General features: G+C 41.2%; 1 protein-coding gene across 6 annotated transcripts; it reads right to left on the reverse strand.

Annotated features, from left to right (window-relative positions):
* Positions 1-8,432: 8,432 nt before the first annotated feature.
* ARFGAP1 (ARF GTPase activating protein 1) lies at positions 8,433-26,998 on the reverse strand. 6 transcript variants are annotated; one of them, XM_082065590.1, is made up of 14 exons: positions 26,911-26,998; positions 26,512-26,643; positions 23,705-23,768; positions 22,663-22,772; positions 22,169-22,340; positions 21,120-21,220; positions 20,357-20,443; positions 19,595-19,691; positions 17,638-17,694; positions 16,940-16,972; positions 13,674-13,730; positions 11,716-11,775; positions 10,461-10,537; positions 8,433-9,985 (listed from the first exon to the last, which is right to left on the reverse strand). In XM_082065590.1, the coding sequence occupies exons 3-14, from the start codon at positions 23,762-23,764 to the stop codon at positions 9,628-9,630; spliced, it is 1,269 nt and encodes a 422-aa protein (XP_081921716.1). In that variant the 5' UTR covers positions 23,765-23,768; positions 26,512-26,643; positions 26,911-26,998; the 3' UTR covers positions 8,433-9,627. The 6 variants fall into 6 exon arrangements, with proteins under 6 accessions (XP_081921716.1, XP_081921717.1, XP_081921715.1 ...); XM_082065591.1 differs by having other exon boundaries at positions 26,512-26,639; positions 26,911-26,982; XM_082065589.1 differs by having other exon boundaries at positions 26,512-26,639; positions 26,760-26,971.
* Between the last annotated feature and the right edge of the window lie 877 nt (positions 26,999-27,875).

Raw genomic sequence — 27,875 nt, forward strand, 5'->3', positions numbered from 1 at the left:
CACCAACAAGGCTCCTTCTATCCCAGCTCACACTCTCTCCTGTGTCTTTGCTGATCACACCACACTGTAAATGCAGGAAAACAGGCTCCCCTTGTGCACAGGCTCAGCTGGCGGCTCTTGGGCTGTCTCCTGAAGCCCATTCGAACAGTGCTGATGCTGGTGTGTCTGTTCTAGCCCCCGTTCATGCCCAGTGCCACAATATCCTTCACTTGTAACATGAATATATGCTGTGGAGAGAGCTCCCCAAACCTGCCCATCTCATCACACCAGAATAAGATAGACCCCACCTCCTGCCCACAGTCAGTGTTCATCCCCAAAGCTGAAGCCCGGCTCTCATCCATCACTCCTGCGCCATCCAGCCACCACACACCCCGTCCTTTCCCCGAGCCCAGGGTTACTGTGGAGTTTGCCAAACACCAGTCCCTGCAGGCAGCTGCTTTCCTGCACCCGCTGCGTATGCAGGGCTGCATTTCATGGTAGAAGCAACAGTACAGAGCTAAAAGCAGAATGGTCTGAGGTTAATGTCTCCTTGTTACCAGCAGAAGGGGTTGAGAGGGTTCGCCTGCTGCTCAGGCTGGTCCCACGACCGTGTCTTCTCACTGGGGACGTGCCCAGGAGACCAGGGGTTCCCCCTCTTCTTGCTTTCTGGGTCTGGTATTCTTCACTTCACCAAGGGAGAAACTGCTGCTGGTTTAATCATTGGATATTGAAAGTCTAGTGAGTCTTTTGCTGTTTTGTTATTATAGTAACAAGGTAAAGGATTTCAGCTCTTGCCAGCTTCTTTCATGAAAAGCACAGGAGGAAAAAAGCTCTGCCTTTGTCACAGGGAAGCAGAGAGCTGCAGAAATCTCCCATGCAGGGCAGCTGGCACATGCGACGCCAGCAGCCTGCAGCTGCGATCAGCCATCGCTTCTTCCTCCCCATCGTCCCCACACCAATTTTGACTCAGCTTAGCAAAACAGCCAACATCAACACACTCAAATCCCTGATTTTGCAGGGCCCGTGTTTACCCTGCATGAGAAAGAGCATCCCACGCCACCTGGCAGCGAGATGTTCTTGCCAGAGACCATTTGTCCCCAGCCAGGTGTGCTCACCTGGGCTGGAGCCCGGCCAGCTGGGCTGGGCAGAGCCGGGCATTGTTTGGGAGCCAAGCTCTCCCTGCTGCTTGCAGAAAAATCAAGTTTATATTTGGCTGTAAATCTCACAGATCCACCCCTGGGGCTATTTGCTGCTTAACCCATTGGTGGCAGCACCATAGCACAATGCTGGAGGCCACCTCACAGCCAACACCTCCACAGAAAACCAGTCCAAATAGCAGATAAGCAATACAGGGAGCGTTTTGCATGGAGATCTCTCACCCACCAGCACCCAGGGGAATGGTTTTGTAACCATTAAAACCAGCCTTGTGATTGCTGTGCATCAGGGAGGGGTGTTTGCACCACAGAGACTCCATTTCTGTGTTGGCAGCTGATAATGAGACTGGAGAGCAGCATCCTTAGATCCCAGCAAGTCTGGGAAGATTTATTACATTCTACTTGTAGAAAATGAGCATGTTATTCAGCAATTTCTCATTAACCAGATATAAATCTCAGCTGGAGCCGTCATGTCATTGAGTGACCTTCATTTTGCTCCAGAAAATGAATTTGGATGTTAGAGAATATGTATTGCTTGTTTCCACAGAAAAGGAGGACTGCTAGGCCTAAGTAATCAAGTGTAAGTCCAAATAATCTGGCCGGCTTCAAAAGAGCAAATAGGGGGATCTTTGTTTCCCTTAAAGTTTTAAACAATTACAGCTCAGTCATGGTTCTCCAAAAGTACAAAGAATAGAAATTCAGCTTGAAAAACAAAACACAAAAAACCCCAAAACAAACTCATTAAAAAAAAAAACCCACCACACACACAAAAAAGTCCCCCATAATAAACCAAAACCCTGAAAAACGAGATTATCCCACAACTGCATTGCTTCAGGACCTGCAGCTTTAATGAAAGCATCACCAAATACTTACCTTCATAATGAACTAAGAAAAGTTTTCATTGGGAAAACAAACAAAGAACAACAACAAAAGAAACACTCCTGTGCAACAAGACGAGGAACCTGAATGTTCTTCACTTCCCCATTCCTCAACAGCTAAGAACAAATATTAAAAACCCCTGACCTGGGTCAGAGCCGTGTCCGATGCTGCACAGTGGCCAATTCTAGACCCACACTCTTCCCAGAGGAGAAACCCTCAGGCTCCAGAGGTGGGCAAGTTTCCAGTGTTGCTGTGCCACACCTGTACCAGGTGGGACAGAGGTGACGACCCTGCCCCAGCTCTGTACCACGAGTCTGCGGCTTCCTCCTGGTAAAAAAAGGGCTGTTAGGCTGGTTTAACAGCAAAGGGCCAGGACAACAGGGGTTAATAACAGCCTAAACCTGTTATTTGTTAAAGCCTGAGCTCCAAACTGCCTCAGTCCAGCCTGGAGCACTCAGACGGGGGGAAGAGAGAGTCAAAATCCTCAGGGAGCAAGTAAAATGAAAAGAGTACATGTGTGTGGTTGGGGGAGAGGAATTCACATCATGAAGGGTTAACGCAGCATGGAAGTCAAAGGCAGAGGATGGGATGGGGCTTTAGATAGCAGGTACATCAGCAGGAACACATCCCTAACCCTGCATACAGTTCTTCAGCCCTCCTTGGTGCCAGGTTCCATGTTCCATGCACAGTAGCACAATCCCCTCTAGAGGAAGGATGGAGAAGATGCTCCTCGCCAGCAGCATCCTCTGCGTGAGCTGGTACATTGCCCTGGTCCTTCAGCACAACCAGTGTGAGAGAGGGGTTGCACTGGGACTGATCCAGAGGAGTTTTAGCCCAAGAAGCATGCCCAGCAGTGCCTGGCTTGTGTTCAACTGCTGAGGCAAATGGACAACAGCATCAGGAAGACTTACTGGTCCTGAGCTGGTGCTACTCAGCAACTACTCACAGTACGAGTGTTTCCCACTGGCACCGATATTCAGACGCATTTCCTCTGAACACATTAGCTTAAGTTTTCTTGTCACATCCCCAGTTCCCCTGGCAGTGGCAACCAAGCACAACGGGGCCATTTCACCTCCAGTGCTTCCAGGGTTCTGGAAGGAATGGATCATGAACAGCAAAGGCAGGTGAGTCTCCAACTGCAGCACCAGCAGAGCCCAGGGTGTGCGTGGCCTTTTGCAGATGAAAAAACCCCTTGGTGAAGGCATTTCACAGGCATGGAGATGGGCAAGCCTGTTCTGCAGAGGTTTAATTTAACTAGCTGGGATAGCACTAGCGGCCTACATTACACAATAAGTATTTATTGCACTTCTTTGATATGCTTTGTGCTCTGTACAAAGTTCTAGGACCAGCTTAGTTGGTGGGGGCAGCAAATTTAAGGGACTTGTGAGTAGCATTAGGTTCAGATTCTCTCTACTCTTGCCTATACTGCCATAACACTGGAGCTGAATGATTAAGCCCTGTTTAAGTGGACTAAATCTGAAATTCAAGTCCAGCGTATTGCATTGAGTTACACCCCAAAAGTGACAGCCGATGGCCAGAGTCAATAGGAAATTTGTGAATACGGAGTTAAAATAGCAATTCACTCTTGAACTGTAGCAAGCTTCTATGCAATAACAACACACAGAAAAGGTTTCTATAAAGAAGAAAGTTCCTAGTTTGACCTTGGTCACAACAGCCTTTACATAGTCTGGCACATCAATTTACGTATGTTAACCATCCATGTCTGCAGACCGGGGAAAAAAGTGGGTTTTGCCCTAGATAGTCAAACACTGTCATATTTAGGGCAACTCGAGCAATCCAGTGAAGAACTGCTGCTATTAAGCACTAGCACTTCAATCTGAAGTGGTAATTTTTTTTTCATAAAGACACACTCCAGCCTTTCGGTGTTTCCTGGCAGAAGCTGATTTATCTCTTGCAAAATTCAACAGTCTCAGCAAAGCTGAACAGCCTCTCAGAGGGAGCACGTTTTGGCAGAGCTTAAAGGGAAAGGCAAAACCCGGCTTACAAACTGTGGAGAGCTGATAGCGCTGGATTTTCCTGCTTGAGCAGCAATTTGGTGAAATTCAGAGCATGGCAGAGCATCATTTGAGGGTAGAAAACCATGAAGTTTCATCTCACCTAAACCAAACAGCAACTCGCTCAGCAGAGGCAGCTAACCTTTATTTTCCTGGGTTACTGGGGAGATGCAGCTTCTTGCTGACAGAGCACAAAGAGCTGGAGCCAAGACAGACGAGCGTGTCTTGGCCTCTTTGCAAATTAGTGGCTTATAAGATGAAGGATTGCACGGCACGTACATCAGGGCTTTGGGTTTTACTGCTTCCCAACAGGACAACCCAGCTCCACTTGACTTTCCTTACAGGACTTGAGCCTTGTCCCGATGCCGGGTTTGTACTGGGTACCCGTGTACTGGTCTGAGCTGGGGGAAGGTATCGCCCCACAGAGAGCCAAAAGTGCTGCAAAAGCACTGAACCTACAGGAACAGACAGAGGTGAGGAGGGAAACCAGGACACATCCCCACTGCCTGCTCTCAAGACACCTCAGAAAGCAAAAATTCCTTAAAATCAGGGAGCTGCGAACCCCAGGAAACCCAGGTGATCATCTTCTGAGCCTGCAACTGGTAGGAAGACACAGGTAACAGTTGTATAATAGTAAAACAGCTTCAGCTGAACTTGCTCATTACTGGGATCTGAGCACAAAGACAGCAGGGAGCTGGATGTCGTACCCATAGCAGTGATCTGTTCTCCCTCAAGTCAACCACTGTGACATTTTCTGATCTACAGGCTCCACTTTTTCTATCCGCTTTTGCTGACTGGGCTCAGCCTGAAGTGGAGAACACCCATTATCGCATTCCATGGTATCTTGTGCATTTCTAGGCCATCAGCTGACAGAACCGAGGGCAAAAACCCTCCAGAACCAACAGATCCCATTTACTGGCAGTTATCTCTGCTGAAAACTTTACATCGAATACACAGAGCAGCCCTGAACACAGGACATTATGGCAAGAAGGGACACAGTGTCTCAGTGGAATAATAACAGTGCTGTTACCCAACCCAAATGTCCACCTTTTGTGTAAAAATAAATAAATAATATATATATATATGTATATATCAATACAGTTATTTCTACAAGGCAAGCAGGATTCAGTCCTGCTGACCAAGAACATAATAAAAGGTATTTAAAATTTATATAAAGCTCAGCACACTCACGAATCACCTGGAGTACTCACGTGGCTGCCTGGCTAACCAAGGAAACTGGAATCTGAAGGTGAAGCATCACCAGCAGCTGAAGGATTCATCAGAATCTCGCTTCTTGGAAAGAAAAACTGCTCTAAAAGTCACCTTTTCTCCTCTGGTAAGTGTCTTTGTAGACAAGCTAATAAAAAGCTCTGAGTACATAAATCTATTTGCAACCACTTGCATTTCTATTTTATAGCTCTCTTTAAAAAAAAGGAGGCAACTGATGTTGTCTTAAAACTGTTCCTGATTCAAATAGATCTGAAATTAGTATTTAGACTATAAAACTGCACTGAATTACAAAGATGACACCCCTGGTTTTGGCTCAGTCGTCCCTTCTCTCTCATTACTGGCAGTAAAGAACATGAATGACACCAGCACTTCAGGAGATGTTCACGCTGTTAACAGCACTTACTCCCCTCCAACAACACAATTCCATACTCATATTGTAACAATACTTTCCTACTGTCTTAATTACAAAGCATCCCATTCTGAGTTGACTCCATGATGCTAACTCTAAGAACTAACTACATAAATTCTACTAACACACATGGGTTTAAAATTAACTGAAGTTTCCTGAAAAAGGGCTGAACACCATTCTGCTCCATATCTCTTTGCTTTATTATAATGCTCCTTAAAAGATGACACTGCAGTTCAAGTCCGGTACCACTCTACAGAACAATGAATAGTGTTCACCGAAATTGCCATTCCTGTGAACTTCACAAGAGACACATCAGGAAAATTAAAGATACAGCACTCCATACTGACCAAGGTTCTGCTGGCATGAAAAAGGGCTCTACAGCTAGAGGTCACTAAACCATTACAATCAAACTCTAATAAGGGACATCAAAATGTTTTTTGATTTCTGTTTAAATGACTGATTGCTCAAGCCTTTCTCAACAGGGTTACTGAAATTTAATATGGCCAAAGTAAAGTGAGAACTGCAATACCTTGGTAGACTGCTGCTCTTCAAGAGGACCACTGTATCTTTAAATGTATCCTGGATTAAACAACAAAGGTTTTACCTACACTTGTTAAATTATTGCACAGATCATTACACTGATAAATACATTATGAACCCATGGAATGTTATACAGTCTGGCCTGGAAAATAAAAGCAGCAGCATTATCCTTGAGGTTTCAACCACGAGGGAGAGCTGGCCAAGCACTTCTTGAAATGGAATAATTATTAACAGGTTTCAAGCCACAAATGAGACATTTTAAAACAATCCCTAACTCCTAGGATTAGGTTCCTGGGAACATTCTCTTTCACTCTTTTGGAAGTGGCACTTAGTTTGAATGTCTTGAAGTTTTTCTTTTATCAGCCTACCTGGAGGAATCCAGCTGCTCTGTATTTTCCAAATTTGAAACCATACAAAGAAATAAAACCGTTTGAAACACAAGGAAATTTAAACCAATATCCAACGGTTGCAGTAATCACTTCACCGACTGCGCTCTCTCCTGGCAACGGGCTTGTATGACTTAAAATTGTTAATTTGGGATAAAAAAAAGTCGAATTCATGAACACTTGCTCCACACGTGCAACCTGATTGCGTGCATCCTGCCAAACAGCGGAAACTTCCCAGCCATCTGCTCTCAAAAAAAGTAAATCTAACAAAACAGGTTTTGCAAAAGAAAATGTCCTCATTTCATCCTCTCCTCTGGAAGACACTGTAAAACATTCACATTCAGACAAGTCATTGAAAAAAAAAAAAACAAAAACAACAAAACTATCAGCCTGTCAAACCGAGACCAGTTGGTGTACTAGTTAGGTGGCTGCAGTTACTAAAAACCAATCTAACGGCAGAAAGTGTATCTTCCATTAACACCTTTCTAGGAGTCGTAGCATTTCTTGCGTCTCTACAGCACCGCAAAAAGAGAGACAGCAACTGATTTGTCATTGTCTCCTCAACTGGAAGAAAAATTGTTACCCAAGGCCTCTGCCTGAGTAGGGCCCTGGCTGTTTAATTTAAAACAAAGTCTCAAGAGATACAAAAATAAAACCAGAAGGATAAAAAAAAGGCTCATGCCAATTGTGGCTGTAAGTGATGTATAAATAAAGGTTTTCTCCTAGGCAAACCACACAGCTGAGCAGAACATTCACATCAACATCACAATACTGCTGATTGAACGGACTGAAATCAAACTTATCCTGCTAGGAGCTATTTCAGGAGGTCTATGAAAGAGAAACCGTAATAAACTTGTATGCAGGAAGCTAAATCAGCTTCACATTGCTCCAGACAGACCCCAGCAGTCGGACAGCGCAGCCCATGGGCTGCGTTTTGCTGTCGCTGCTGCCGCAACGCTTCCCAAAGCCGAACGGTGATGACAAGGAGGCAACAGAGGCATGTGCATCAAAATCCAGTTAGTCGGACATGCAGTTAAGCTATGTCGAAGGTCTAACTCGAGAAAAAGCAGAACAAAATCCTTGTTTTACAGTCAGGCTGTAAACGTCTGCAAATGGTACCAGCAGCAGGACTGGAAACCGAGATCCCTCGAGCCTTCCGGTCAGCAAGAACGTCTCAGGCGCCTTGCAAGACTCAGCCTAGAGCAGGGCTTAGGCTGTGAGCAGCCCCAGGTCCTGCTGCACGAGCTTCAAATACCACGGGACGAAAAGAAATAACAACTCTTGCAGGACAGGGCTGGAGAAGACCAGAAAAATATTCTGTTCACCACCTGAAAGATCCTACTAATAGAAATACACAATCAGGCTATAAATACAGCTACTTAGACTTAAGCCTTTAAAATCTGCTACTTTTGAGGTGATTCATAGGTTTTCCGTAACCTCTTGATATTACTTTCCTTCCTTAACCTCATGATATTACTACAAGCTCAAAAACCGCTGTGAAGAGAAAAAGAAATAAAGCATTAATTGAGGTAACTTTGACAACTTAAGCTGGTTGTTTCCTTGAACAAATTAACTGATTTTCAAAATAAAAGGCTTTTTAGGTACATAGTAAGATCTACCGGGTCCACAGTAAAGAACACCATGCTGGTAGTAAAGCAGACTACGTAACAATATAATGATTTAAAGTTCTCAAGTGAGCTGATTGGTTTTGGGCTGAGTGTACATTTACACCCCACCTCCCAAAATCAAATGGGATACATAGGAGACCTTTGTTGTTAGAGTCACAGATCTTCTGTAGAAGTTATGGTTTGCGTCATGCAGAACAATTCGTTGCATCAAAACTGAGACAAAACTTCTATTCCATTCCTTAATGCTGACAAGGAGTTCCTAATGTTTCCAAAAGAGTGTTTCTCGAACAAGATCCTTGCAAAATATGCAGAGAAATACATGATAGAAACAAAGATACAGTTTGACATACTAAAGATTAATTTGGAGAACATCTGCTTAATTTAAATTTTGCTATTAAATCCAGACATCTACTCATCTCGAAAGGGGCTTGCTGCCAGCCCCTCTCCTCAACAGTCTCATATTTTCCACCCATTTTTTTCCTTACTGGAATCTTTTTCAGAATTTGTTTCACTGCCAAGTTGCCAGACAGATGTCCAAAAGGCCATAAGCAGCAGAAAGATTTCATTTTTATCAGAGGAGATAAAATAAACGGGTAGAAGGAAGACAGAGAAAAAACAGACCCTATAAAATACTCAAACCGGGGAAGGGGGTGGGTGAGGAAGGAGAAATCACAGCTTTGAATTTCGTCTGTGAGGAGAGCTGGACTGTGCAGAGACTGAACCCACCGAGCAAGAAAGCCGTTGTGGATCTCCCTTGATAGCTCAGGTCAAAACTATGAGTTAATGCAAATAATTATTTAGCTCTAGGCTCCTTATGAGTTCTAAGGGGAGAAAATAAGTTTTTAAATGCTAAAAAACCTCATACATTTTAAAAACAAAGCTCCAATAGAAAGTATCTTAAAGACTGTGTTGAATTGCCAGATTTAATATGGTCAGAGCAATCCATAAGGCATTTGAACTAGACCTGTTCAACTGCAGTTTACTTATTTAATGGCTCTTTTCAAGACACACCCTGTCCTTTGTTTGCATTAAACATCTCAAATTGTATGAGGGCTGGATGAACACCTATGAACCTACACATGCAAGGCTGTGCCATGAAAGGGTGCTTGCACTGATTGGTTTTTTCCTTTGAACATTCGTGTCAAGAAAGTCACTTCAATAGTGCAAGGAGAATATATTTATCACCATCTTTAAAAAAGGGAGAGCCACCTTTATGTAATAAAAGATTCAGATGCTACTTTTTTTTTTCCTAAACTGGGATAGAAGAAAGGAGAACGAACAGGAAGCACAAAAGTAACAGATGAGTAAGGTCAACCAAGATATTCCAGCTGCGTGTAAAACTTTCTCCCCTCGATCAGCCAGCACAGCCTCTCCTTCCCAGCTGTGCAAAACCATGTTAACAAAGTTCTACCAGTTCTGGTTGTCCCACATATCATCAGATGAAGATGCTTTTTTTGTTGCCTTGGGAGGTTTTTTGGTCTTGCTCTCCCCTCCTGTGTTTTCCCAGTTGGTCTCCCAGTTTTCCCAGCTGTCGCTGTTACTGTTCTTGTTGTTGGAGACGGTTCCCGAGCCCCACACGTCCCAGCTGTCGGAGCTCTTCTTCTCGGTGGAATTGTCCACATAGGTCCAGCTCTCACTGCTTGGAGATTTATGGGCTTTTGGAGGATCCGAGTTGCCAAAGGTCTCCCAGAAGCTCTGATCCACAGCATTGTTCTGGTAGCCCTCCCCTCCTCCACTGTTCTGGTAGCTGTCGGCCTCAGCAGGTCTTTTATGAGGGGGGTGGGAAATACAAACCAAAGGTACAAATAAAGTAGTTATGACAAATCTAACAAAAATAAATGACCACAAACAGAGAAAACAATAACACTACTTTGCTTAACAAAAACACTGAGGATAAGGGAAAAAGAACTAAATACATTGCTCCAAGTTGTATAAGCTTATATTCTAATTCACAGATTTTTGTTAACAGCCTTTTAAATACTAATAGGTCCAGGGGAAGGGATACAACCTTGGAATAATTTTAAAATGAAGTTGTCATGCACAATTTTGTTCTCAGTTTAAAAACTGTTGTAAACGAAGAGATGTAATTCCTCTGGTATTACATACAGGAGGACTACTAGCAAAGATAGAACAATTTCTTCATATTTAAAATTTACCTGCTACTACTATACTGCAGAGAACGTACAGGAAATAAAATTACGTGTTTAAAGAGACACAGAAAATAATAACGAAAAAAGTACCTTTGAGAATGATCATCTGGCTTGCCAGAAAAAAAAGTGGTGACGTCTCGCCATCCCTTACTGCCAACTCCCTGAACCTGGGGGAAAAAAAGGATACTTCATTACTTTGGACTGAATCAACACCTCTTCCAAATCCAACTGCAAAAGCTGCAACACATTCCGTCCCTTGTTCAGATAAAGAGAACACATTTCATCCAAAAAATTCACTCACAACTTAATCATGTTGATGGGCAGGTACGTGGTTGATGTAAAGAACATACATTGACAGCATCGTGCTGCTGGGAGATGTGAAAAGTGGGTCAAGTTCAGCTTTTTCACCCATTGCCAGTAACAGATTTTGAATTCTCTCCTAGACTTCCTTGGCAAATAACACTGGAATTACTCCTTACATAAATTTAAACTTAACGGCAGCACTGATGTTTTGACGTTATGACTAATGTAACTAGTATTTATATTTCTACTGTTCTACAAAACTACCTCCACCCCATTTCAGTAGTACTATTTCACTGCCCATGTAAAACGGGACAAAAGTTGGGTTCCAGAATAAACGTGACTGCTCGGAGAATCCTTTGGGGGTTATTAAAACACAATGACATCAGATTAGAAACACAAATTCTGAAGTCACATCCATGCAAGTAATTATTCTAGGTCACAGATACAGAGGATGAATCCCAGAAACCAGATGTCAAGTTGCCAGGCTCTAAACAGAACAAGGAACATCACTTATTTTATTCAAATAGTCCCAACATTTAAGGCACTAGGGTGGTACAAGACAGAGATTGCAGATACACAGTGCTAGAAAGACAGACTCTGCTTACAAGTTATTAAAACAGGTTGTGCTGGACTTTTGTACTCAACAGCTGTAGAGAGCACTTACCACATTACCAAGCATCGACAGCAAAAGAAGACAAAGAAAAAAGGTACAGAACATTAATAAGTTTAACCACACAAATATACCATGAGCTGTCTCCATATTCTCTAGCAGATATTTTCCTTCTGTGTTTGGGACGCTGTCTGTCCCACAACTCTTCGCTGTGCCCCCAGTGAAACTCTTACAAGGACAACATCAGTTGTGCAGCTTTCTAACAACCCAAAACGACTCCTCCATACCAAAAATTCCACTTCCAAAATTTCTGTATTCAACACAAGGAGACTAAAGCTGTGTTGTGGTTTTGTTTCACTATGAACTTTGCATAAGAATGTGGAGACTGGCTCAGTGTTTGGCCTCCTCCAAGGCAGGGAGGCCACATCATACCTTGCTGGCCAACTGCGATACCCCCACGGTCACCTCCTCCAATATTTTCCCCTCTTTCACCTACGTGAATCAAAGTATTGATAATTAGTCATAAAACAAAGTACTGTTGAAACCTTTGGACAAGCTTACTTGGGCTTAACAGCTAAAAAAACAGTGTAAAAAAGACCTCGAACTGAAAGTAAATCAAAATGTACAAAGTTAGCCAAAGCTAACTAAGTTAAGAAAACTACATATAAAGTCCATTGATCTTTAACGGAGTGAACCTCAGTCATTTGAAGTTCGTGGGAATTTTCTACTGATATACTACAGTCTGACAAAGGTATCATCACACTAATGCTGTGCATAAAAACACCAATACAACCTGAAAATGTGACATTTTATAAATATATTTTAATAGATAAAAAAAATGTGGTTTGGAGAGGTTAAAAACCTAGCAGATCCATTTTATTCCCTATCTTCTATACATTCTTATTTAAATACTAAAAGGGCTCTGAGCTTTGAACAATTGGTGCCTTTCACCAATTAATAAGTGGCAGCTGTAAGTGACTTTCCATGACAATCTATGTGCCAGGCAGTGATCAGCGAATAATTACTTCAGAGAGTGACACCTATTTAGAACTAACAGTTACAACATCCTAAGGGAAATAGACCTTTTTTTTTTTAAAACTATAGAATGCAACATTCCTCATTAAATTGACCTACAAAATAAAAATCAGCTCAAGGAAACGCACCCTAAAAATAACCCTGAAAAGAATTCCGCTGAACTGAGTTGGGGATAATTCTAGGGAATAGGAAAACAGTCTTTTCCTGTGATTTGGAATGCTATGTAAAGAATGTTGAATTAATAAAGGTAAGGCAAGTGAAATTATTTTGTAATGTGATTAAACCATTCTTTTCAAATCCAAAATTAATCCGTATCCCAAAGTGGTGTCACTGCTTCTCCTACGAGAGCACCATTAGTCTGCTTTACCAAAACCAATACAACTCAGGAAAAGATACATAGGTGAGTACAGCACCTATCTCAGAAATATATCAACATTTTGGAGCTGAGCCAAAATTCTAGAAGGACAAAACAAACACATGCCAAATGGGAAAGAGTTTTTTCCAACATATGAAACAGGCAACATTTGACATTAGGGAGAATCTTTGCCTAAAATCTGCAGTCTCAGTGATCTCTCCTCAGACTGCCTTGCTTTTTGTATATGCCCACTAGTGATTATCTATGTTTTCTCAGGTCAGCCTGTGTTCTTTTTTTCCAGCTGCTGTTGGAAATGCCATCAGCCACATGTTCTTCGTCACTAACAACTGTAAAGATGAAAATCTGCTTCAAACTAGTTTTCTAGAAACAACACCGCAACTAGAGCGGCTACACAAAACATCCCTTTAGAGCACACTTTGCACATTAATGCGTGCAAAACTTGGTACTATTGCAAGAACATGCTAATTTAATAATAAATTGGCACCATTCATCTTAAATTTATACTTTGCCCCAACTTCTGCTGTTCCCAAGGAGGCAGCAGCTGAACTACAGCAGCTCAAAGATGCTTCACTGAGTTTCAGCAGTGCTGGCAGGCTGGTGGGTAAGACACTGGGAACTTAACACTTCAATATAATACTAATCATTCTTTTTGTTAAATATCAATTTTCATATCCATTTAGGGTGCATTTTCATCTTGTCCACTCTTCCAAAGCATGAAATCTAGGAAACAGTATCTAACTGGGAAGAATGTAACAGACTCTTGAGGACATTGGAAAGATTGGGGGGGTGGGGAAATCATCCTCATTATTTCTTTGCTAACATACCAACCTTTAATTATTTTATGTTTCCCCTTTGCTACTGTGCTTATATGAGAAGAGAGAAGGAGGCTGCAAACTGGGCACTTGTGGTAGGAGGAAACGATCATTCCCTAAGTCAGCACAACCAAATTCTGCAAGTCATATACTAGTTCCAAAGTTACCTTTTCCTGTGCAGGTTTGAGAACATTTTCATTTAATGTCTGACCTAACTCTGATGCCTATTTAAAAGCAAAACAAAAATAAAGTCAGTTATATTTTCCTTTAAAAAAAAAAAACAAAAACAAACCACACACCAAAACCCACAGCCGATGTCTTTTCTGCAGACTAATTTCTTGGCATTATCTCCAAAAACACGTGAAGCCTTAAGCTTTGATTTGTACAAGCAGAACGAGCTGAAAAGCACACACAGTACAGTGCTGCAGGAGACATTAAAAGAAAAGAAATTAAACCAGCTGCACATGGCAATAGGTTGTTGGAGCTGCCCAGAGCCCAAGCCAAGGCTGAGCTTGCCCTGAAGCAGAAGCGATGGTTCACCCAGCACCAGCTGAGATGGGCCCTTGCTGAAAATTTGGAAGAACGGACCTCATCCACCCTTATTTTTCCTTACTAATGGAATTATTTGTGGAATTAGATCTTCTAAGCAAATTTTCCACTAATTCTTCTGTCTTGTAGTGCTGCTATTGTCATCTGTTAATGACAGCCCAATTATTTCTAAGCTCTACACAAGACGCAAAGCTCTGACAGAAAATTTTTGTAATCTTTTCTACAGCTCCAGGTTTGCAGGGAGATAAAACAATGAACTTCAGAAACCTATTTCAATCCAGAACAAGATGCATATGGATATTGTACTTTGAGGCATCTCACAAAAAAGTAAGCCCAGAGTACAAGCCGCAAAATTACTTTCATAAGACAATGTTGACAAGGACGCGGGGTCTGCAAATGTTTCATTGGAAATCATTCCTTTCCCTACTACAATAATAAGCCTTTGATTGATTTAAACTTTTTTTCAGAATTGCCACATTACACCAATTACATTCTGATTTAGCCCAATTAGTCTAAAAGGGCCAGTTTGGTTGCCAAACATTATTCCTAAACATTAGCAGAGACTCACAAATTTCCACTTCCTTAGGGTTTTATCTTATCGATACTCCTGAATTTTCATTTCCCAAGGGTTTTATCTTCTCGCTCACACTGGCTGGGGTGTGAGCCGGCACTCCTGTTCTTCCTGGGAATGAAGCACCTTGAAAATCTTTCCTCTGCAGATTCCCAGGTGTTTAAAAAGCCTTTTTGCTGGGATCTCCCTCTCCCCAACCACCATCATCTCCTCGCCAGTTCAAAAGTTCTTTGAGAAGACAAAGGTAAAGGTGACCCTGTTTCCACCTAGTAAAAAAGGTGATTATGAATAACTTATGGTTTGTTTCCATTGGACATGAGGCTAGAAAATGTTTAAGAGAAAACAAGAAAGGGGATTTTTCATCTTTGAAAAAATCCCTCAGTCTATTAAACCTGGCAAATTGTTTATGCTGTATAATAAAGAGTATACTACACTAACAGTTCAGATGTGCTAAGTGAAGTCATCGCTAGAATTAGGAAGAATTCCTTTTTTATTCCATTTACTCAACCACAAAATTTTGTAAATACAGAAAGGGAAGATTTGGGTGCTTCTTTATCTTTACTATTGTTGAATTTAGGACAGTGTCCTGACCACCATTACAAACACTATATAATGGGGCATTTATTAAAGAATCTGCCTTCAAACAACACCCCAGGGCAGCTCTTGGTATCGTGCACTCCTGGCTCAGACGTACAGAGATCCTGACCTCATCTGTGTTTGTGACGAGCACGGACAAAAGCACAGCACGTTTTCCGAGAGTGAGAGCTTGGGTATCTCTATGCAATTTAACCTATTTTAAATAGGTTTGAAGAAACATTACCATGTGAAACACATAACATTATTGTAAACAGATTTGACTTAAGGCAAAAAAAAGAAAGACAGCTCAAGAGCAAATGTACATATTCAGCACGAACAGTGACAAGGAGTCCATGCACAAGAATATACGTGAGGGTGTTACCGGCTCTGGCTGCTGCTTGTAGCCCCAAAACTTTACCCAGACAGCACAAGAGAAAGAGCAAGGAAGGTAGAAGCAGCTTTTAGCAAAAAATTGGCAGCATTTTTTCAGGCAAGTTAAGTAGCATGAACCTTTTTCAACTTTAACATCTACTGCCAAGACAAACAGTGAATATGTTTGCGCACTGGACACCAAAGGTACTTTTAAACAATACATTACATCAAAAAGATGTTCAAACTCTTCAACAGAGGAAAAGATCAGATGTCTGAGGAATAAAAGCTAAGCTTCAGTAGCAGCTTAGACTCTGGGCACCACGTTGCTGTGGTCCTTGTCAGTAGATGCAATGAGCTTTTCACACTCAATATCATATTTACACTTGCTAATAATACTAAAGAAAGAAACCGTTTTCTAAAAGGGAAACTACCAGAAGGAGTGAAATAAGATGACTCGTAGAACACTTGTTTTTTCTTACATAAGCCAAGCAGCAAATACTTTAAAGCTTCCAAGTATCAAGTTTGGGTGCTCTAACAAGACATTTTGGTTGCAAAACACGCTCAAGTTTGGTTTGTGATTTGTAGTATTAACATCTTACTCATACAGCTGCTTGAACACCGACACCTGCAGCTTCGCTTTTGTTTGATATGCACATCAGAAAGCATCCAGGGCAATGCTCCACGTACAGGAAGAGTTACAGTTCAAAGTAAAATCATATCATATCTGAATACACGTAAGCCCTCTCTCACTCAGAACTCAGGCACATTAAGAATACTATTAATTCACACATTCTTACATTTGAATTTAAAACTTTCCCATGCAAACAGATCTTGCTTATGTCAGAGCTCTGTGTAATTCAGGTCCGACTGTCTCTGGTTTAGCCCTAATTTGAAAGAGGAAATGCTTTTGTATTTGCTACTTTTTAAATACACACAAGCAAGTTAATAACAATATTAAGCAGTTCACATTTGTAATATTGTGTTAGGCTTTAGCAATTGAAAGATGGCTTGTATTACATTTTATCACAAAGAATACTACTTCCAGATAGACCACATTTAAGGTTCACAAAAATAAGGGTATTTTAAATCTGTAAGCATGAATTAAAGCATTCATACTCCTGCTTCTCCAATGTATCTGACAGTTGTACACAGCAGAGTAGCACTGTTTATTTCTCGCTTAATTTGATCACTGCAGTTGATTGCAATTCCCACAGAAACAAAAACTAGAACCTAAAAATTACTGTGTACTATGAAGGATAAACACACTGGTCTGTTGACAATCAAGTCTAAGTGAATTGGTGCAGGCAAATACAGAACATTTAAAGCCAATTACAGTCAATAAGATAGAGCTAAATCTATAATCACCTTTTGACTTGCTTGAGATCCAAATCTGGTAGCCTGTGGAAAAAAAAAAAAGCGCAAATATATTCAAGTTTAAAAATCAAAGGTTTTATTCCCAGTAAACACACACATTTCCAAATGTTCTCTGAGATGAATGGACCTGTACCAGAATTCCACACTGAACAGAGAATATCCCTCTGGTTTGGGGCTACAGTTTGTTGAATGACTGTCACCTAAATGCAAACCTGCAGAACACGCAGAGCGTGAAGACCTTGCCTCAGTTTTTCCCAAAGTGCCCCTCTGGGCACAAGTTCTGCCAAACAAGTTTCCCATTTAAACTGACAAAAATGCTGTAGTTAGAGAGCAAAGGGAGGGAAAAATATAAAACCATGAGCAATTTGTAACTTGGTCTTCAATTCCTGCTCAGGAATGCAATTTGGCCTTACTTGGCATAGAATGAAATTTCTGCTTTATAAACAAAACATTTTTGTTGAGTTCTTTCTTGATGCTTCCATCCAGTGGACATATTTACAAAAACAGCCAGAAACATGAGGAATGGTTAAAGCAGAGATCTGCATTTAATGTGCATCTATTTTATATGCCATATTTAAAAATACACAAAAAGCAGAGTTCAGTTTTTCTTGGTAATACTTTTAAAGATACATTCCTATTAGAACACTAACAGAGCATGAATTACATTGAAATATCTTTAGTTTACTTACACCCTCTTTAGCAGCGGAGGCAATCTTGCTTGCTCCAGTTGTAAAACTGCTCCATCCCTTTAAAGGAAGTGAGAACGTTGTAAGCTACATGTGAATAATAACAGTGAATAACCAAGTGTTCACTCTTACATGTTTAATTAAGTCAAAATCTTCTCTAGTACAGCTTGTCCTGGAGTCATAAAAACTAGGAGCAGCTAAAATGTATGCCTGAAAAAAGCTCAAATCTCCTCGCACATAATAATGAACGAAGAAACAGATACAGGTTTTTTTCCTTGCAGATCATCACCAATTAATTTTAAGCTGTGCTGTAGAATCTTTTAAATATGGCTTTACAAATGCAAGGTCATTATCCGTGTCTACCATTGCCTTTTATCAATTTCATTTCTACCAGTGTGTATGTTTTGTTTAAAGTGTGGATGTTTTGGTAACATATTACCTTTTGGGTAATTTCCATACAAAGGCTGTAAAAAGGAGAATCTTTCTCATTACCCCTTCTATTTAATTGGACTATTCCACATATTTAGGTTGAGGGAACATCTTTTTAAAAAAAAAGCAGCAAAAATATTTTTTGCCTATCCTTTTGAAGTCTCTGCATTAGTTATTTTTCTTGTCCTGTGCTGACAGACTAAAAGATAATTGTTACTATCTGAAGAACACAAAGTGATGAGGTGATGTATCTTGTAGTTTTTATGAGTCTCACAGGACTCAAGATGAACCTAAACTGCAATTCCACCTGTTCTTTACGGGATGAGTTGGACAGTGTGGTCTGTGAATTCAACAGAGTGTTCTCCTTCTGATAGGCAACAGCAGAAAATAACGTATATACGTAAATACGGCACCCAAGAGGAAAAATGATCACACACCGTGGAAGGAAAATTGGTTTCCTTTCTAGGATGAATACACATGCAAATATTCACTCTCACCATAATAAACGATGTAAAATTGCACTGCAGTGTGTGCCTGTGGTCACAAGATGGCATTTGAGTCACGTTCCAATGACATCTCAGATTCAAATGATGGTTAACAGTAACCTGGACAACACCGTGTCATCCCTCCCTTGCTGCCTTAGCACATCCGCAATCCATTACAGATGTGGGTTCCAATCTGAACTCTCTGGCCTACAATCTATGACATACCTAGAAAATACTCCGCAGAACTTTATTAAGCAGCCTGTGGGTTCACCTGGATTACCACAGAAAGGCTCAGGCGTTACCTTTTTCTATTATCTTTTAGTGAAATTATTATATTTAAATCAAATGAGCAAACAACAGAAACTGGTGTGGATATTCAGACTTATTCACACTCTACAGACTAATGGCAACTAACCCTGGTAGGAAACTTTATTTTATTTCAAAGTGACTCCAAATCCCAAATACTGCACTGTTACTCTGCAGCCAAAGCACCAGTATGTCCCCCACTGCCTCTGACTTTATTCCCATTTTCCTTCAACAACGCATCCTTCATTATCTCTACTTTAATCACGGCAACTGTTCAACCATATGCTGTTATCTCTTCACACCCCGTCACAAGTATTTCAAATGTTTTCATCGCTGCTCAGGGCTTTTGGCACCCATGTACACACACATTTCACTTGTTTTCCATTGAACACACCTAATATGGTTAATCTATTTTGAGCATTACCAGCCTAACTACTATTCCCAACAGGTAATTACTTTTTTTCTCCAAGCCATGTTGAGTATTAGTTCCCAATCCAGTGCTAAATCCTCATTTCCTTATTTCTATGAACTGACACCAGCCATAATTCCTAAGTTTTGGTCAAGTTTTGCCTTTTAAAGTGTACCAGTATCTTCTTCACTCTTTGAGAATACAATCAACACTCTACATCTCTCTGGGTCTACTTGCAGTCTTTAGTTTTTCTGTTTATATCATCCCATAACACGACAAAACAGAACGAAATAATAACTGCGGTCACAGAAAGCTTCAAGCATTTCCTTACCGAGTACAATGAAGACATCGCATTGTTCAGGAAGTCATCCTCTTTTTTTGGAGGGTTTACTGTGTTTCCAAACCCCACATAGCGATTCTCTTGGCCACTACCATAAGAAAATGAATAAACGGTACCTGTATTAGCATGAATTCATTAAAACAATTACACAACACCTGAAATGCATGAAAGAATGATAATTGTTTAACAGACTTTAAAATACACCTGCAAAAAAGTCCTAACGCATCTGGCACCCAAAATATAAACCCACTCACTTCATAAAGACATAAAATCAACAAGGATCCACCAGTGAATCCTTGCAAATCAAAGTGTCTGCTATGCAAGCTAATGTGGCCTTAATAACTCTCCAGGTTTAACAGATCATAATACCAGAAATCTGAGTAAATCCTCATAAAGAGATACATGAAAATGGGAAAAAGAAAGACAGAAGTAAACAGAGTCAGCTTTAGAAATACTTCTGTTTAACTCAAATCACTATAAGACACCATCTACACTAAAAATTCACTTGTTAGGAGCCCTCCACAGTACCATTTACAGTTACAAGATCTTTCTTCAATGCTATTAAAACATTTTTGTAATACAAATGCATTAAGAGTCCCTTTCCTTCCTCTTACCCTTTATCATATATTATTAACACATTTTTAACAGTAAACAAGATGTAACCACTAACTAGTGACTCAGGATCACAGTTGTGCAGCTGTAGTATAACACCCGAGGACCAGGCACTCCAAAAGTTAATAAATATTGCATTACCCTTGGTAGGAGCCGACATCATCATTTAACCAGTCTTCAAAAGCCTTGTCAGAAGAGGCAGCTGCAGCCTGAGATTGTCCAGCAGAGCTACAGAAAGAAAATATTTCAGAATTTAACTGCATAAAGCAAAACGCAGTAGCTCAGTAGTGCAGTCGGATGTATATCCTCATAATACAGGTGCAAAATTGATTATTTCTTTTGTCCACCAAGCGGGAAACTCTAATGCAACCACTAAAAGCCACTGGAGTACTGACTGAGTAACACAGGAGTAGACCCAGACCATGCTACTCAGACTAGGAGTAGAACTTGCTGGACAACAGCCAGGCTTGAAGTGCTTGTTCTCTTGATTTACAACAAAACTGCTGCGATCCAGCTCTGATGCTTCCCATTAGTAATTAGCACCATAACGAAGTCTGTTTCTCCCTCCCTGGCACTCAGTCACGAGCTGGAACCGCAGTGTGGTGACCGCACTTACGTGTGACTGACACGATGATGAGTCTCAGGTGTATGACAAATTAAGATAAAACCAGCATGGCTTGTCCTTTGCTCTTGCTCACTTGTCTCTGCCACAGTTTAAGACTCAGGCACAGGAGGTGGGAATGATTAGAGAAATTGAAACCCTGTTACACCTTGTATTCCTTAACTGCCACAAAACAAATGCTTGTTCAGGCAACATCATCAACAGAATAAAACCAGCAGACATTCAAACTTCAGGTTTGGATCCTGCTATTGCTATATCAACATTAGATAACAGAATACACACCGATGAGTGGAAGAGAGAGACATTTTAGGCTGAGGTGGGGTCCAGTTTCTGGCAGAAGACGTTTCAATGGACCACTCCTTGCCTTCAGCTACTGTAGCTACCTAGAAGAGGTAGGAAAACAATCGCAACACTGGGTGAGAGTTTTCATACAAGATATACACTGGTCCTGTCGAAGTGAGGACAAGTCATTTTTCCAATCTTCTGCCAGCTACACAGATTTATTCATTTGTTTTCACAATAAACTGTTTTTTTTCTAAATTTCAGGCTAGTAATGTTGAACACTGCTTTTACTTCGGGCAGCTGATTTTAGGCAACTTCTTCAAGGAGGCAATTTTGGTTTGAAGAGGAAAGACTACATTAATAGAGGTGTAAGCACTAATCACAGAACAACAGAGGAACAGAAAGAGCTAGATTTATACACTAGCATAGAGTGGCTAAAACACCTACACAAGTGTTCTCTCTGCTTCCTTCAAACAAAGGACCTGAACTTCATCCCTTCATCCCATACCGCTCCTCCAATCCAAGTCTTAGCATCAGCAAGTTAACATAAAATTTCCAAGAGCCTTGCCACAGGAACTCCGTAATTCCATTTCACATACTAAAGGGCCTACAGCACAGAATTTACTAATTCCTTCCTTTCATCAAAATATTCCACTTTAGCCAATTGTCTCCCATTCCGCTCTAAAGATGCAGAGACAACACACACAACCAACTTGAAAGCTGCATAAATATCCCAGCGAGCACAGAATGTACCTTCTTACCACCTCCGTGACAGAGTCAGCATAAAAATACAGGTTCCTTGTAAATCTCTAAGCTCACAAGTTCAAGTTGTTTGTCATTTCATTTTTGAAGACTGCAAAGCTCCACAAAATGATAATGCCATTACAATCACTATTTTATTTGTTCATAGGCCTGCCAGTTTTTCAAGAACCATTGCAGACGTTCAAAAGGTTGCTGCTTTCCTCCACAACTTCAAAAACAGGTGCTCACAAAGTATTTTGATATTTTCAGATAGAAGGGAGTGAGAACATGCACACAACTGAACTCACCTGATCCCTAAAAAGAGCAGCAGCTTTGCTGTTGTACTTCTCTTGCATTGACCAGCAGGGATCATAGTCATCTTGAGACTCCAAGAACTCTCGAAATTTCCTATTACCTCCAGCCTTCATTTTCTCCAGCTCAATATCCTTCCATTTGTCCATGGTTACAGAACGTACAAAACTGAAAAGCGGTTTGTTAAGACAAGCTTGTTATAATTTCCTGCTATATCAGCAAGACCACCGCACAGCCTTCAGATATAGCTAGAGACGTTACTTTCTAGAACTGGGCACAACACAGCAGCTCTGGTGCAGCACACACCACATCTAGTTACAGACAAGGTACAGAGAGTATCACTCACTCTGGAGAAGAACACGGAGCAAAACTGGCAGTGAAATATTGGAATTGACACATTTTATATCCTTCTGAGGCAAAACATTCTGTTTGCAACCATAATGAACCCTGAGGTACCCAACCCAACCCATCGCCTGCTTGAAAGGCTGACCTGAGGTGAACTCCCAAGCCTCGGTGTTTTCCTGAGCACTCAAGACATATCCAAATTCCGTAGGTCACGCTCACCCACTGGGGGTTAAATGCACCACATTCAAAACAGACCTGTGAGAGAAAAATAATTATCTCTAACACCGATCTCTAATGACCGATCATTACTTGTCCATGGGAAGTTTTCCTGTACAGCTCAAAAAGTCAAATAATGAAAACGTTACAAACAGAAAATAATTTTAGATGGGAGAGTTCTTAGTGTTTGGAAACACCTTCCCTGGCAGCATAAAATTCCTTCAAATATTTATTTATGTTGCATAAAAAGAAATGCTCAATAACTTGCCTGACTTGGAACATAAAAATTACCAGAGTGACTACCAAAAACCAGTGAGGTAATACAGTTGAGAGAGATAAAATTAATGGGCAGAGAGCTCACCTTGATTTCACTTTCATATTGTCTTGAAGGATAAGAAAGTAACAAAACTGAATTACTGAAGTTTCTTTCGCAAAATAAGATACAACATTGAAAGTCTGGAACATTAATTCAGTCATACTACAGCCTGGCAGTAAATGCTAGCAGATCTAAACAGAGGTGTTTCTTAAAATAGCGATACTGCTCATACAGTGCAACAACTTAAGTTCTAATGATTGGAATCGCCATTCAAGGTTTAATACATTGATAAAAATAAAGCTGAGCCTGTCCATGGGCTGTCACATTCAAGGTAGCGTACAATCAACCTCCTTGAAATAGATCATTTTAATTAAGCTGTGCCCAAGACATCATGTGTTCAACAGACTCTGGGGGGTTACAGCATTACTGGAACTTCTGAAAGACATGCCAAATATGCAGCAATGTATCAGAATACATACAAAACCTACTGGAACTAAGACAAATATGAGATATTCAAATGTATATGTTACCATTGTAGCACTAGTATGGCTAGCTAAAGACAACAGCTGTAGTAAACCACAACATATATCAGGAGTAGGTAAAAAGAAAATGCAATTCTATAAAACTAATCTAAAGAAGATGAAAATTTTCTCACATTGTTCTCATCTTGTGCTCTGACTTCCTTGAGAACTTTCCTTGTTCTTGGACTTGCCATGATTCTACAAAGGGAGAAAAACAAAAAAACAGTCATATTCAAGAATCGGATATTGATAAGTTGGTCCATACCTTACAAGCTCATCTTGATGGAAAAGACACTAGAAGATACCCTCCCGCCAAAAAAAAAGTATTAATGATTTTTCAGAAGTATTGAGTTTGCTTAGCAAATGAATTCTAAGAAAATAAGGCAATTATTGGGACATTTACACAAAAGAGAATTCTAATTCCAATAGTTGTGTCTCACTGGCAGACCACATCATCTTACTCTACTTTTTATGAGTCATGAAATACAGGAGCAGGGAGCAGTGTCAAGCTACAGATAAAATTCACAGTAAGAAAATTAAAAATGTGACTCACACATAGTACATTGCCTAAAAAAACTCGAAGTGTACAAAGCACTCATCATTAAAAGAAATACAGTGTCGGGTGCACCATCAGATTGCAATTTAGATAGAAACTGAATTCACATTTCCAACCAATTTGCCAGTATGATATTTAAGTTAATTTTAAATAAATAACATCTCTTCTTCCTTTTTACTTCCAGTCCATCCTTTCATTTCTACCCCAGAAAACTGACTTCTGAGACGTAATAAAAGACAGAGAAGTCATCAGGCTGACTAGAAAATGCACCAACTATTAAATGTCAAGCTTCTTGGTCAGTCAAAAATATCAGGTTGATGTTTTCATCAAATACTGGTCTGAGGGGCAGAAACACCTTTATGCAAGTATTTGACACTTGTTCACTGTGCTATTTGACTGAACAGTCATAAACCCTTAAATTATCCATAGGATTAACAACCTTGCAATAATTTTAGAGGGTAAATGATTAAGTGTTACATACAATTGCCACAACCCAGTAGGGGACAGAGGGACTACACATCTTTAATTAGGAAAGCTATTTTAAAAAGAAAACTGCTACAGGTAAGAAAACGTTAAATTTGTATGACTGTAACAACATCAATTTTTTAGATATCATTAAAGCACAACAGCCTTCCTGTGAACTGCAACCACAGCGGTACAGTAAATACAATTATATGCACCACCAGCTAAGACAACATGATTCATAAAGGAATAAGCTCAACGTTGTACCTGTGTATTATCACCGTTAAACACAGAAGTTATTTGTGGCAGAACTCACTTCCTTTTATCTAAGCGTTTATTCCTTCATAAACATCTTGTTGACAAGCACTTAATTCTGTGTAATTTACACGACAGTGTTTTCACTGGCATTTAAAATATGCTGCCTTTCGATATGAATTAATTTGTACTAGACAAAAACAGATAAACTGTGAAAAAAAAAAAAGTGGTTTAGACTGAAAAGGTTACTGCAATTATTGGTGAGTAAAACCTTCCAGTCATCCTGCATCCAGTTAAAACTGAATTATTTTTATCAATAATCAAATGGAAACTGTGTAACTTTGAGAAAACAGAAACAACAGCATTCCAATAACAACATTTAATTTTGTGTCACTTACTCATGCCCATGTGAGGAGGGAAATGGCACTACATTTAAAATATATATGCTCAGATCCTAAACAGAGCCCATAAACACATTTACATGAATCAAAGTCCATGTCTTCAATTCTACTATTTGTCACTGGCAAGATAAAGGAAAATTCTCCCTTTGCAGTACAGAAATTAAGTAAATAGCTTAGAAGTAACGGTGCACACTTTGGGTCACTCTCTGCCATATTATTACGTTCTCTTTGTACTCTATACTTCCCCAACGACAAGTTACACGGCCCCCTCTTTGGCTGGCCGCCTGTTCCCTTTACTGCTACCCTTCCTTTACCATTTTTTCCTCCTTTTTCCCAGGTTTTCATTCAGAATGACAAACAGAGACAGACTATAATATATCCAAAGGTATTCCAGCCTCAACAGCATGTGATCATTCCTGGAGCTGAACAGGAAAGACTCTTCCCACTCCAGTTCCACGAGCTAGCAATTTTTTATGGAGCAGAAAGAGACATTAATCCTACAGCAGACAATACACACACCATTTCATACAGTACAAATTTCAGATCTCCAAGCTGACAAAGCAAGAAACTGCCTTTGGGTCCACCCTAACTTCTTTTTTTTTTTGAAAAAAACCTTTTAAAAGAAAGACTTTGGCCAATTGCAATCTGAACGCGTGCCCATTCCACAAGCTGCCTGACCAAACCACATCTGTCTGGTGGGAAGGCAGAGCTTCATCCACACCACGTCATCCAAGAAAAGGAGGAGACCATTAAGGCCACCAGCTTCTTAGTTCAAGTTTTCATTGGAGTATATAAATATTTTGGACTAGGCATTTCAAGGTGGAAACAGACCAACCTCACACTCTTATTTCCCAAACAATCTGCTTCTAAAACAAAAACTAGAGATGCACCATATGAGTTTCCACGTTAGGAATCTTCAGCTTGTTAAAAGCAAGCAAAAAGGCAGTTGCAACACTCGATACTTTTAAGTGGAAGTGAGCTGTGATAGCACTTTGCTTCTCTGATGTAGCAGCAGATTCACACAGCCAACCTGTAGAGTACATGAAGATAAAGCAGGTGACGTGGTCTGCATGACTTCATGGTCCTGCAGGCTCCCTACGGGTCTCACCAGGGCAAAAAGGCCACAGAGGCCTCATTAGCCAAAGAAACACTTTGAACCAAACGCTGCCACCCACCTCCATGGCTTCACTTTCAAATATATACTAGAAACTGTTGCATATTTTTAAAGCCGTGCAGGTTTGCTCTCTCCGCAGCACCGCCACCTTACCAAGAGCTCCACGGGGGATGCGAGGAGGGCAATTTCTTCACGCACACCTGCGCTATCCGGATCCAAGCTGAGTCCTGGGGGCCTCCCTCAGAACATGGCCCGATTCCCAGCGACCGCACCAGTGACTTCTTTCTAGGAAAAAAAAAGTTACATATATATATAAAGAAATGGATAAAACAGGGGATGGAAATGCTGCCGTGAGGAGGAGTTTAGGCCTCCTCCCTGCCACGCCAGCTGGGCGCCAGTACCTCCTGCTTTCCCTTAGGGGTGACAGCCCGGGGAAAGGTTCGGCGCTGATGCCGAGCAAGGACTGATGGCGGCGGGGGGCGAGGGGGCACGAACCGGCCCGAACGAGTGGGCCGGGGCCCGGGGGAAAACTGCAGGGGCCGGGGGACGCACCGGCGGTCTTGACGCGGCACCGGCGGTCCCGCCCGGCGCCTCACGGCGCAGCCGCTGCCCCCGCCGCGGCCGCGACGTTGCAGGGCCGTGAAGGATTGTGGGTACCCGCCTTAACCCGCTGCTGCCCGGGGAAGGAACGTACTGTGGGCCGGGGCTTCGGCCGAGGCCCCGGGGCCGGGGATCCGGCCCCGGGGCCTCGGCCGAAGCCCCGGCCCCAGCGCGCAGGAAAGAAACGCACAGAATATTGAATTATCAGACTTTAAGGGTTTCTTTCAACCAAGGAAAAGCGGAATAAAGCTTTACAACGAATGTCAGTGTGCACTCCACTTGCTTTCATACTGAAAAAACAAACAACCCACCCAGTTTTGGAGGTTTAGAACACAGGGGGGTTTAGTTCTGAGGAAAACTTAGCCATAAAGCTGAATTATATCGAATTGTAGGGTCTTTTTTGTTTTAATCAGTTATTTCTATGAGGGGCGGGGGGGTTGCTGAGGCTGCATGTTTGTCCAAGGTGGGGTGGGGAGGTTGGGGGGCTGGTCTGAAACCATAAACCTCGTTTCACCTGGTCTCAAAGGACAATTTCCACCCATTGTTCTCCAGAAATATTCCCCAAAGCTGTTGTAAGGTGTTGGGGGATGGAAAGAGCACCTGGAGATGCTCTGTGATGGTAGGAGACGTGTGCCAGGAGAGTACATTTATGCTCTTCACTGATTTCTTTTTAATAATCAACTGTAGACGCTTCAGAGTGATGCTTTAACATTTACACAGGAATCCCACCGAGACAATATGCTCCTCATTTTGAGTGCAACTCCTCGCCTGGCCTTTGTACTTAATAAGTAGGCTATTATCTTACTATCAGTGCATGGGAGATTAACAAGAGCCATTTTCATTACCATTAATGGGAGCTACATACATAACCCCCTTGCATCAATGAGAAAATAATGGGCCCTTAAATGTGCCTGTGT

This window comes from Streptopelia decaocto, assembly GCF_964273445.1.
Source record: "Streptopelia decaocto genome assembly, chromosome: 14".
NCBI lineage: Eukaryota > Metazoa > Chordata > Aves > Columbiformes > Columbidae > Streptopelia > Streptopelia decaocto.

What these genes read in the sequence shown, in the direction of transcription:
- ARFGAP1 (XM_082065590.1), bottom strand. Translation starts at nt 23,764, where the DNA reads ATGGCAAGTCCAAGAACAAGGAAAGTTCTCAAGGAAGTCAGAGCACAA. An exon ending in GAGCACAAGATGAGAACAAT is followed by an intron (nt 22,773 to 23,704) that starts GTGAGAAAATTT and finishes TTTCTCTCACAG; the next exon opens with GTCTGTTTTGAATGTGGTGC. An exon ending in CGATGTCTTCATTGTACTCG is followed by an intron (nt 17,695 to 19,594) that starts GTAAGGAAATGC and finishes CTTCCTTTAAAG; the next exon opens with GGATGGAGCAGTTTTACAAC.